This window comes from Urocitellus parryii, chromosome X (assembly GCF_045843805.1).
Source record: "Urocitellus parryii isolate mUroPar1 chromosome X, mUroPar1.hap1, whole genome shotgun sequence".
NCBI classification, from domain to species: Eukaryota; Metazoa; Chordata; class Mammalia; order Rodentia; family Sciuridae; genus Urocitellus; species Urocitellus parryii.
In genome coordinates this window covers 119,907,442-119,919,690 of record NC_135547.1, presented here as the reverse complement: position 1 = coordinate 119,919,690, position 12,249 = coordinate 119,907,442, and the positions used below count along the sequence as shown (strand labels likewise).

The 12,249-nt window shown below is 38.1% G+C and overlaps 1 protein-coding gene across 9 annotated transcripts in view; it reads left to right on the top strand.

Annotated features, from left to right (window-relative positions):
- Positions 1-12,249, top strand: part of Reps2 (RALBP1 associated Eps domain containing 2) — a 206,183-nt gene that overhangs the window by 133,322 nt on the left and 60,612 nt on the right. For 2 of the 9 annotated variants that reach the window (XM_026396749.1, XM_026396748.1), the window contains exons 12-13: positions 4,408-4,453; positions 7,895-8,031. The exons of the other annotated variants lie outside the window; for them this stretch is intronic. In XM_026396749.1, the coding sequence (XP_026252534.1) occupies positions 4,408-4,453; positions 7,895-8,031 (183 nt within the window). The remainder of the gene's footprint in view (positions 1-4,407; positions 4,454-7,894; positions 8,032-12,249) is intronic. 9 annotated transcript variants of the gene reach the window in all.

Below are 12,249 nucleotides of genomic sequence, written 5' to 3'. Positions count from 1 at the left end.
TTTGGGGTTGAGTTGATTTCAACAAGACGTAGTTTCTGTGTAGAGCAAGGAACTATAAGGTAAGTCAAGTGGAGGCTCAGAGTAGGTATTTTCCATTTCCAAAGCAAAAATCTCAAATATTTTTCTTATACTTCAGCACCAGGAAGGCAAGTATATGTACTTATACATGGAGTGGATTCCAAGGAGACAATAAAAAAACTGGGATGTCCTTTTTTGTAAAGGTGGAACTGTTTGTGGATCCATGTAGAATGGCTGGGCTTCTGTCCTCAGCTCTCTCCTGGTGGAGCCGTTGTTGAACCAAGATGAACCCAGTTTAAAACTGAGAGACTATAGAAGGCATTAATAGTTGGAACTCTGGTTGTGAGGACATGAAGAACTTGCTGCTTTCTCTTTTACTATTATTTCTCTTGCTTTTTAAATAAGTAAATCATGTTTGTTGTGATTAGCTGGCTATTTCCCAGGCTTATGTGTTTAAAATTGGGAAAGAGGAATCAATATAATATTGAAACTTACGCTTTGATAAAATATTTCCCAAATAATGTCATTTAGGGTTTAAAAAGGATAGTGGGAGGAAGAAGAGGAAGGAGCAGGAGGTTGGATCATAGGAGGAAGAGAGAGGGTGTAGAGAAGGAGAGGTGGAGAAAAAAATATGAATGAGAATACATGTTTGATTTTAGTGATAAGGGCCTGAGAAATCTGTATTTTTAGTCAGCTCCGAGGTGATTCTGGTTTGCAGCTTCTTTGGAGAACCACTAGCTCTAGAAAGTGATGCTGCAAAATAGAAAATGAAGGTTATAGATCAGTCATGACTCCAGAAGTGATGTGAATTCCCAGGCCTAATTTTGATTTTTGAGATTTGTTTGGATTCATTCATCATAGGGGGAACGCTCTGTTTGTATAGGCTAAATGCCTAAGGCTAATCCTTTCCAGCTCTAATTTTTGATGTTTATGTGGATGCTTCCAAATTTTTGCAAACTTCATGTCATGGTATTAGTAAAAACTGTTTAAATTTGAATAGATGCTTTTCCAACAGCCCTTGAGCATCCTAACTCTTCCTATTTTGTCCCCCAGGGATTTCAGCATGAGATCAAGTACTCTCTAAGGGATGAGCTTTAAATCTAATTTTTTAAAAAATATATTTATTTTTAGTTAGAAGGTGGACACAATACCTTTTTATTTTATTTATGTGGTGCTGAGGATAGAACCTAGGTCCCCACATATGTGAGACACACACTCTACTGCTGAGCCCCAGCCCCCCAAATCTCATTTTTAATGTTCCTTGATTAGGATTTGGCATCATCAAGCAAAACCTAACAGGTGTACCAAAGTACATGATGTGTATCTAAATTCATTTCACACTGTGCCTGGGAGCATGCTGCGTGTTTTCCAATTTGTTCTAACCATTGCTGCCCCTTTCTGGATATGATGGAATTCCTTATTTCAAACTTATTTAATATCTCCTTTCCTAAGAAATGCTTTATTTCCTCATGGGAGACACAAGAGTCTTAAGGTGGTAATTATACTTCTGGTTATTGGTCCATGTCCTGAAACAATTCACCTCAGTTCAGTTGCTGCCTTTTAGAAGGTTAATATTTAGACTTCTCTCTCTCCCCATTCCTATTTCCTGGAAAGATGATATGCCTGGAGTGTTCCAGGAAGATATCATTTTTCCCTTTCTCCAGCTAAGTGAGAAGCTGTGATTCATCCACTGAATTCTTGAATCCACAACACAATGTACCCTTACCATTTTTGCAGATATCCATATGCACTGAGCCAGGCCTTCAGAGGCTTGGAGGCTGATAGAAGAGTTAAGTATAATAGAGAAGTCCAGCCTCTTCTAGTCTGAAACCCAGGGAGACTTACCATGACTTACCTTGGATACATTTTTGCAGGTGGATGGGGAACCATCTCCTTACTCTGCTCTCAACAGTTGGTGGTAATAATGGTAATAATAATGAAGTGGTGGTAATAATAATATAGACAATGAAGGTGATGTGGTGGGTGATAGATGAGAGGGTAATATGTTATCATGGAATAAGGGCATTCCTTGTTAAATATTTTTTCCATATACCCTTTCCCTTTTAATTGCTGAAAGTGTTTATATTAGTGGTGTCTAAGAGATTTCTTACTCAACACCCTATTCCAACCTAATTCGACCAAGCACACTGCACAGTGGCAGTCTTTATCTTGATGTCTCTGGGTCATTCTGAGGTGTTTTAGACTGGTTTGCCTACATAATGTTGCTTTCAGATTGCTTTTGGTGATTTTAGGGGCTGCTCCATTGCCAGCAGTCACCCCATGGTCTCACTGCTGTAGAGAAGTTCTCTCCTTCCATTACCTGTACCAAATTTGCTGTCCCGGAAGGAACTAAATTTAGAAACCAGATTTCCAACATTGAAATAGCAGGAAACTATTTGTATTTATGTGTTCTATGACAGTAACAACTTGCAACTCTACAGTACATTCTGTTTTTTTTTTTTTTTTTTGTATCTTTACCTTCTTTTCTGCCCCTGTGAGAAAGGGGCTGCATTTTTATTGTCTTCACTCTGTAGGTGATGAAACTGAGGTTCAGGGAGGTAACGACAGCTAGTTAATGTCATGGTAAGGAGGAGCACCTAGGTTTCAGGACTCCTGGCCTGGACTCTGGTCTTGTCTCCCCATTGCTCATCCACACCCTCACCCCCTATGTCTATCTGCCTTATCTTTTATGAGCAGGGCTCACCCCTACTTTCACACCCATCCCTACACCAGCAAAAAGACAAAGATAATGACAGTTGACAAAAGAATTAACGGTTACCATGGTCTGGTTTGGGGAACAGTATTTTAACACCACCAGGATTTCTCCTACCCAATTACTTCTTGAAAGCATTGGAGCCCAAGGGAGAAGAGGAATACAGAGCCAGTGGTAGTTAGTCTGCCCAGAGACTTATTCTCAGCTACGTGGTGAGTCTGGCCATATGTTGGCTTCCCCACAGCCCCAACGCTGGCTCTTTTTTGTTTGTTTGTTTTTTGGCAGGTATCCAGGATTGAACTCAGGGGCACTCAAACACTGAGCCACATCCCTAGCCCTATTTTATATTTTATTTAGAGAATGAGTTGCTTAGCATCTTGCTGTTTCTGAGGCTGGCTTTGAACTTGTGATCCTCCTGCCTCAGTCTCCTGAGCCACGGGGATTATAGGTGGTGTGCCACCTCACCTGGCTCTATTTCAGTTGTTTGGAACTGAAAAATGCCAGTGTTCTTACTACAGTAAGCCAAAATGCTTAGGTTGGAGAAATGTGTCTCTTTTGCAGATGACCACGTCTAAGAGGAATATCTCTTTGTGTCTTGTTAGCATTTATGAGGATTTTCAGCTCCCTTTTCTGCCCTGCTTATTTAACTCAAGGATTTTAATAATCATCATCAATTCAGCAGGCTTCTTCAAACCAAGGAGGGTTTTTATCTTTGGAGCCATGTAAGAGGATGGAATAATGCAGTGAGACATTTTCTTTTGGAAAAATTTGTGAAAACAAATGAGCAAATTATACTCTCCTTGTTTCTCATTAGTAGCACTCTTTGTATGAATTTTTATGACATCTTATGAGGAAAAATTTGCAATGTTTGCAAAACCTTAACATAGCTACTGGTTTCTAAAGTTGTCTTCCATAAAGGTTTGAAAACAAAACACACAAAAAAAGAGTGATGCTTTTGTAAATGTTTCTAATTATTTCTCACAAGCTTTGATGGTAAGTAGGCTCCATGGGTGTTTAGGGAGCAAGTTAGTTTATAATTTAAATTTGATGAGGAAAAGTCATGTGGTGGACCAAATATTTCAATGATTTCATTCCATCATATTCTTTGTCTGATTTGGTCACAGAGACATGGGACATAAGGATATTTTTCTTATAGGAAAAGAAGCACAGCTTCATTTAGCTTACCTGTAGGAGCGTTGCTTTATTGTGACCATGCTGCTCTGGTAGTATATATTTTTTTAAAAAATGGTTGCCTGGATAGGTTTCTTCCTGGCCCACAGTAGAGTCTAGTTCAAAATCTATTACTAGACTATCATCATAGACCAAGAAGCCCTTATATATGGACTGATCATATAAAAGATAACCCCTTGAAAGGGTTGTCTTTTTATCCTGGGTTGTTTTCATTTATCAACTTAGATTTGAAGAATGGCTTCTCAGATAGTGTTCTGACAGAAGGGGGAAATTACACTGGTTTTCCTTTCCCTTTAGTCATGCCTTTACCTTTAAAATAATATTAGGAAACTCTGACAATGTGGAAGCCCTGAAGTTCTCCACATGGATGACTCTACCTCACATTTACTTGTTGATATGTTCTGTATGGGCCCAGGTGCTGCTTATAATCCTGTTTACCTGCAGAAATTAAACCCAACCAAATAACAAATAATCTTTTGTTTCAGCAACTCCTAAGGATTCCAACAGTCTCAAAGCAAGACCAAGATCCAGGTAGTATTTATTTAATTTCTGCTTTAATACCCTTGTGCCCTGTCCCTGTCTAGAAATACTCCCCATACCCAAACACTGATCTTATTTGCCTTTATATTTGAAGCTAAGGATATGGGCTGTTTCACTAGTTGTGAGTGACCTGGTTGGAACACAGAGTGTTGCTGGGGAACCTCTTATTCTCTGTGGCCATTAGTGCTAGAAAATGGTGACTGATCCTCTGTAGTCCCCTTACAGGAACTGGGTTGTGTAAGATGATCCTGTTGGAGCAGAATGATAAATAATAGGAGGAAGTAGTGTTGGAAAGAGTAGAATATGGTTAATAGGTAACTAACAACTAAAATTTGCTATCATGACCAGGTGAATACCAAAAAGTAAGAAATCTCTGGAATAAAATATAAAATAGGGAAATGCTTTTGATGATTTCAAGTAGGTGTGAAATTTCAGGTAAGCAGTGCTTAATAGTCTTTTCAAAACTATCTTAGTGTCTCTTCTCTGCTCCACCTTTTAAAAAATAAATCATTAGTGGAAGAGGCAGAACCAGTAGGGCAAAATTGTGGTTGATATTAGACTCAGAGGAGTAGAAGAGAAATATAGAAACGCTAAATGAGTTAAAATCCACCAAAGAGAAGAAATGATATTAGGACTACTTCAAAGAAGTAGAACTGCTAAGATAGAATTGTGTAGAACCTGTGTAAGATAGACTACCTTATGTGTTTTCTGAGTTTTGCTTTGGTGCTTTGTGACTTCCCCCACTCCTTTGGCAATATATTAGACACATTTGTGAAAAAGTGAGTTTAAGCCTGATGGTAGTTAATAAGCTTGAAATAAATACCTATATTTATGGAAATCTCATCTCATTGTAAGGCAGAGAGTTACTCCATATTTTATATTTTATATCTATGTTTTCTAAACTGAAGTTTTGCTTCCTTGTTTATAGAAAATAGAGATACCTATATTTATATTTTAAAAATTATAAACTAATTTATTTTAACGGGAAGGAAAGGCATAGTCACTTTTTATGTCTAGTGTCACCACATTTACTTATTCTTTTTATTTTTTAAAATTTTTTTAGTTGTATACAATACAAGGTTATATCCTGAGATTATCACAAAAGCATGGAACACAATCCACTCCAATTCAGTCCCTAGCACCTCCACTTCTCTCCTTCAACTCCACCATTACTTCTTCAATCAATTTCCAGTTTAAGGATGAATGGATCTTTTACAAAGGTCTATACTAGCATTGGTATATGGTAATAGTAATTTTTGTCTGTTTTCCTAGTAGGAAAACCCTCTTTGAATTGCAGAAATCTGCTTATGTATTATGTGTTAAACCATAAATTGAACTTCATAGTTTTAGCTTTTGCTGGCTACTTCTCTCCCCCAATGTCAGTGCAATTATAAAATTTCTTAGGCACATTCTCTGTTATTAGTATGTGTAGTAAATTTTTAATATTATTATTTCAGAGATTGGCCTCCTGGTATAATTTGGATGATTTTATTTTCACTATTTCCACCTGGGTCTTTACTGTGAACAAGAGACTCAAATCATTTTAATTCTTCTTTTTAGAATAGTAAAGCTTTGTGGAAATGTAAGAGAAAGAGGGAAAGTCGTTCTAATGCCACTATGTCTATTTTTTGTCAGTTCCCTGTACGTTTAAGTTTTAATTGGTTGTTGTCATGGTTATACAACTTCACTTATTTGATATTTAGTACTTTCAATATGAAAATATAAACACACAGGTTATATGTGGACATGAAATGGAAATGAGGCTTATTATATGGGATGGTGTTCATGTGTGTATACCTACACATGCACACATATTTTTTTTAAAAAAATTTATGTTTTTAGTTGTAGATGGACATGATACCCCTGTTTTATTTATTCATTTATTTTTATATGGTGCTGAGGATCTAACCCAGGGCCTTGCATGTGCTAGGCAAACGCTCTACCGCTGAGCCATAACCCCAGCCCCACACACATTTTTTATACACACACATTATTCTTTCTTGAGTGGAAGATGTTATAAAAGTTGTATGTGACATAGTTTTTACCTAGGGTCTGGATTTTTTTTTAAATCTGGAGTTTTTGTTTAAAAACCTTGTCTTATTATATCAATTCCCTTTTATTCTGGTTGAAAGTGTTAGAGCATTCCTCCTTGCTAGTTCTCACCTGTCCTTGCCTTGCCTTAACTGTCTTGCCAATTATATTACAGGGACCACCCCAGAGCATGTCAGATGTCATTATGGTGGCTTTATTAAAGATTACAACCTTGCAAGACAGATAAAACTCTTTAACTACCACAAAGAAACCTTGAGAAACTAATTGAGGAAAATAAAAACTTGCTGTGTCAAGAGCAGCTCTGCCAAGAACTGAGGGGCCTAATAGTCATTGATAGATTCTAATTTCCTAAGTACCACTCTCATAGCTAAGGCCAAAGAACAGTTTCCTGAGGTTAATTTGCCTCCAGGACATATCTCTGACTCAGAGGTAATTTTCTGCTTTGACATGAAATTAGTGGAAAAGCTGAAGAGAAGAGACTATACACATCCACTCCCCTATCCTTTTTGTGATCATCATGTTGGGAGCCTATCCTTTGACCTAATGTATGGAGTTGAATTAATGAGAAAATAATTAGGTCTCCAATAAATACTCTAGCTGCTACTGTCTGGCTCATAGGCCATATAAAAACATTTTTTAAAATGGAATTTTAAACAGAGACTGGAGTTTGAAAGAACCTATGTAACTTTCTAGCCAGTGTGACCTTTGGTGATGGTAAGTTATTCAGTTCCTTTTTCCTTAAATGTCATTGTTAGAGTTATAATCTCAGAAGTTGCACCTTGCTACACTTAAGGAAGAAGATGATTAAGTTGAAGGTTTTGCTTTCAAATTTTCCCTAAACCTCTATTTCTTAGGACAAGACAAGTTGAATCCCTTAGCCTTTTGATGTGTGTTTTTCCTTTCCTAAATTTCATTTATGACATATTCCTTTGAATATTTGATTCTTAATCCGAATTTATCTGTCCCAATTCCGTATGTGCCTGTTATCATACTTGCAAGTAAACTGAAAAAAGTTCTGCAATCAGTTAATACCAGGGAGCTCTTCTATTAAAACTCGGAAGTACCTAAGCTGAAAGTCTTATATGTTACTCTTATTATCAACTCTAATAAAAAGCAATTTGAATCTACACAAAGCTTTTGGGGATAAAGTTAGGTATATGCTATAATAAGAGAAAAGTGGTAAAAATACTCCAATCTATGGTTGTATTTGGACAATTATTATACATAACAGCATCTAAGAGATAATAGATTTTATGGCTACTTTTGGCAGCCTATCAGTTCTTTGCAGTCACTTTGACTTTGGGGATATTTTCTGTTTCAACCCAACTTCAGGAGTAAGGTTTGCTATCTCCCTTCTGACCTTCCCTTATTTTGCTGCAGATCTTACTCTAGCACCTCCATAGAAGAGGCCATGAAAAGGGGTGAGGACCCTCCCACTCCACCACCGAGGCCACAGAAAACCCATTCCAGAGCCTCCTCCTTGGATCTGAATAAAGTCTTCCAGCCCAGTGCACCAGGTGAAGTGCCCCTTTGCCCCTTGAGCCCTTTCCTTTCCTTTCCTGTTGGAACCAGTGGGTGTGTTTCCCACAGAGGCTTTTGTGAGTTTGGGGAAAGAGCAGACCTGGCAATTTCCCATCCCACAAAGGTCTTTATGTTGCTGTGGTATTCTTGGGCAGGAAACCAATCCTAGACAGATATATAACACATGTGTCTGGAAGTTTGCCCACTTTGCTGTGAATGAAGAATTATGAAGTTCTCTACCAAGAGGATAAAAATAAGACAACTCTTGACATCCCAGTGTGTGCTTGCTGGGGTCTGGTTCTCTGCATCATGGTAATTTGTAAACAAGATCACTGTCATTTCTTCTGATACTTATGTGGTTCTTTTGTGCAAGATCTTGGTGGTCTGTGCCTGGTTAGACCCTTCTGCAGTTTATCCTTGTGGAAAAGATCCTGTGCACTGTGGGGTTTAATGCAAAGGGGGCTTTAAATCAGCCTGGTGGTTGGGTAGGTAATAGAGGGATATAGAACAAGGACTTCTTCAAACAGGTTGCACTGGGACTTCTGGGAATGGGCCTTTCTTAAGCCAACAGCTGTACAGTTGGGCCAGAGGTGGAGGAAGCCTGGGAGCCTGTCTGCTCCACTGGCTTCCTGTGAAGTGGAACATGTCCTCCTGGGGAAGCTAAGGAATAGAAGGTGAGAGACATGCATTTACATCACTGCAGGTGATAGGATACAGCAAGTTCCAGGTGTTATTTTGGGAGCAGCAAGGGCCTTTCCACTGATTCATGCAAGCAAGCTATAAATACACTGATTTCCTGAAACATTTTATACATCTATGTGCATTTTAAATCAAGCCAGCCTCAGATGCTAATGATTTGCAGATTATTATCTTTTCTACTAAAGCAAGAAAAGACACTCCTTGGCTCACACATGAGGTGACCTCTGTGTTTGGGCAGAGCTCAGCATGTTTTATTTGTTCTAATAAGGTGCTCTCTTTACAGTAAAGTTGTAGATTGTTTTTTAATATACTCGACTCTGAAACTCTGTGAAATTCGATTCTCCCAATGAGTTCATCAGACAAAAATTTCTCTTGAATTTCTCCCCATACTTTGTTATAAATTCTGGAATAATTTCATAGTAACTGGTATTTAGGGTGGGAGTAGCCAGGGTGATGATGCTCTAAAAATTCACATGGCTGGTGGATTATGACCTAGAAGATTTTTCTGTGGATTTAAGAGGATTAAGATAATCTGGGTAGCTATCTGAATACCTTTCTCTTGCAAGGAGGGAGGCTGGAAATGTGTATGCATCTCTCAGGCTGTTCGACCAAGCAAGAGAGAGATCAACTGTCTCTGAGAATTGACAACCTTTTGCCACATTGCATCATATAGCAGAAGAGACAAAATTGCATTTAGAGCTTATCTCAGTTGATTTTTAACTTTGATTTCTAGCAAGTGCCTTAATCTTTCTGTACTTCAGATTCCTAATTTATAAATAAGGCCAGTATTGACTCCATGGAGTTTTAAGGTTTTGGTTAGATAAAAATCATAATACAAATTGTCACTCTGTTTGGTCCAAAGACCTCAATATGCATCTGAGGCACATATTCCCATGCCCTGCAAGTGTCAGTCAGTGGAAAGTTCTATGATTCTTCCTTTGATGGCTTTTCATAAAGCTTGCAGAAGCACTGAATCCCAGATGTCTGCCATATTACCTCATTTGTTAACATACTTACTTTTCTTCCATGTATTCTGTCTCATTTTCCCAAACCTGTTTTCAAGTTCTTTAGGGAGAACCAGAATTAAGACAGTTTCTTTTTGACATCTTCAATGATGTGACTTCATGAAGGAAAATATTTTTATTTTGATAAATACCCTTGTGGCATGTCCAGATAGAGCCAAGTTTGAACAAAGAATAGATGGGCAGGTGACATCTGTAGTCATAGCCTACTTCCATTGTTTTTTTTCAGAACAGGTTTACACACATGACCTTTTTTAAAAATATTTTTTAGTTATACACAGACACAATATTTTTATTTATTTTTATGTGATGCTCAGGATTGAACCCAGTGCCTCACATGTGTGAGGCAAAGCACTCTGCCACTGAGCCACAACCCAGCCCACCACACATGGCCTTTTAATGAGCAGATAGAGTTTAAATTTATTGCATGAAGAACAGAACATTTTGCAATATGAAAAGCAGGCAGTATCATCATATCTACTTAATTTGTTTCCATGTTAGTTCATGCACACAGGAAAGTATGGGTTGGTTTAAATTATGTAGATAGAATTTTAGTATCTTGCATATTGCTAGAAAATATTAAAATTCAGACAAATTAGAAATGTGTGAAGTAGACTCTAAATCTACCAGAGGAAGTACACATGGTGTAAAACCCTTTGTTGTCACTTTAGATATGTGTGAAATGTGTGAAGTAGAGTCTAAATCTACCAGAGGAAGTCCACTTATGAGATCCGTGGTGCACATGGTGTAATTCCTTTGTATCACTTTAGATAAACAGGATCACACTAAATTTGCTGTTTCTAATGAACCATTTTCTATTTCATAGTAGAGAACTACATCATTCATTTTAATGCTTGCGTGATATGGATACCATAATTGTTTATTGTTTATGGAGATTTCTCTCTCTCCTCCCTCCTCCTTCTCTGTTCCCCATACTTTTCTCTCAAGCTCATCTGTGACCCTGCATCTCCCCACCTGCTCTTTCACTTATTTCTCACCCTTGCCCACCTCATGTACTCCTCACACCCTTCTGTATCTCCTTTCTGCTCCCCCTTCTCCCCTTCTCTTTTTGTCCTTCCTCTTTCCTCCCTTTGCCAGGCTTCCCCCAAACCCCATTTTGCTCTTGTTTTAAAGAAGGCAGAGGTTATCAATGATTTCAGATCCATATCTTTGTTTCTCCATCTAATTGTTTTCTTGCACTAAATCCTATATGTTGGAGTTCTGGGGTCAAAGCTGTAGATATTGGAAGTATAGTTGTATATTGCCAAACTGTGGTAAAGAAAGCCTATCAATTTATCCCATTGGTAACAGTATTTGAGAGTGTTTCCTCACACTCTGCCATCACTGTTTCATGTCCATCTTTTTAATCATTACCCTCATGATAGGCAGAGATTTTCATTTTCCTGATTTGTATTGAGGATAAGAATCTTTTCATATCTCAATTGGTCATTATTGTTTCTTCTTTTTTGAGCCACTTGCTCACAAGGCTCAGTCAGCTTATGTTGCTACATCTGGTTTTGCCTCACCTCACACACTACTTGCCTCATCTTCATTTTGCCTGAGAGGTTATCCCAGGCACTTGGGAATGTGAGGGTAGCCCTGGGAAAGCTAACCTAACCTGTTGCTCTCTTTGGTCCTTGTCCCTCCTGCCCCTCCTTCTGCCAACTTTATCTTTTAAGACAAACTCTGCCTGGGCTACCTTGTTTATAACAATGAAGGAAAGAGGGAAAGTAAAGGAAAGGGGAAGATAATATGAGATGAGGCAAGATGTGGACTTGAGTTGAAAGAAGATAGAGTGAATTCTATGTTTGAAAAAGTGGGACTGATGGGATGAATGAAGCTAAGGTTATTAAGACAGAGTGGCCTAAATTGGAGTGATAATGTGGAGAAGAAATTAGAGGGATAGAACATGCAAAGAAGCAAGAAGAGGAAAATGAAGACTAAGATGGGATGGTTGTTAAAACAGGAGTCATGATGTTTTATACACAGTTAGAAGCAACAAATAGCATCAAAGAGTGTAGAGCCAAAGGAAGGAGTTTCTGCACTCTTGGTGTGAGATTCAAGTAGGATTTAAAGGATTAGCTGGGTGGCAGTAATGCCTTCAAATTTGTCAAAAGAGGTAACATGATATGGAAAAGAAAAATAAAGGACTGATTTAAAATGCAAATCTATAAAAAATTAACAAGCAAGGCAAACTTTGGAAATATGGGACAGCTGGCCTCACCTCTATCTGTAAAGTGAGTGCGGATGTGTGATTTACAGGAGCCTGGACTATCCCAGGGCTCTAGGAATGAACATCAGACCTAGAACTTAGCATTTTATACTTTATTTTTCTTTCTTTTTAAAATTTAAGTGTAGTTGGACACAATACCTTTATTTTATTTATTTATTTTTATGTGGTGCTAAAGATCGAACCCAGCGCCTTGCTAGGAGAGTGCTCTACCGCTGAGCTACAACTGTAGCCCCTATTTTTCTTTCTTCTTTTTTTTCTTG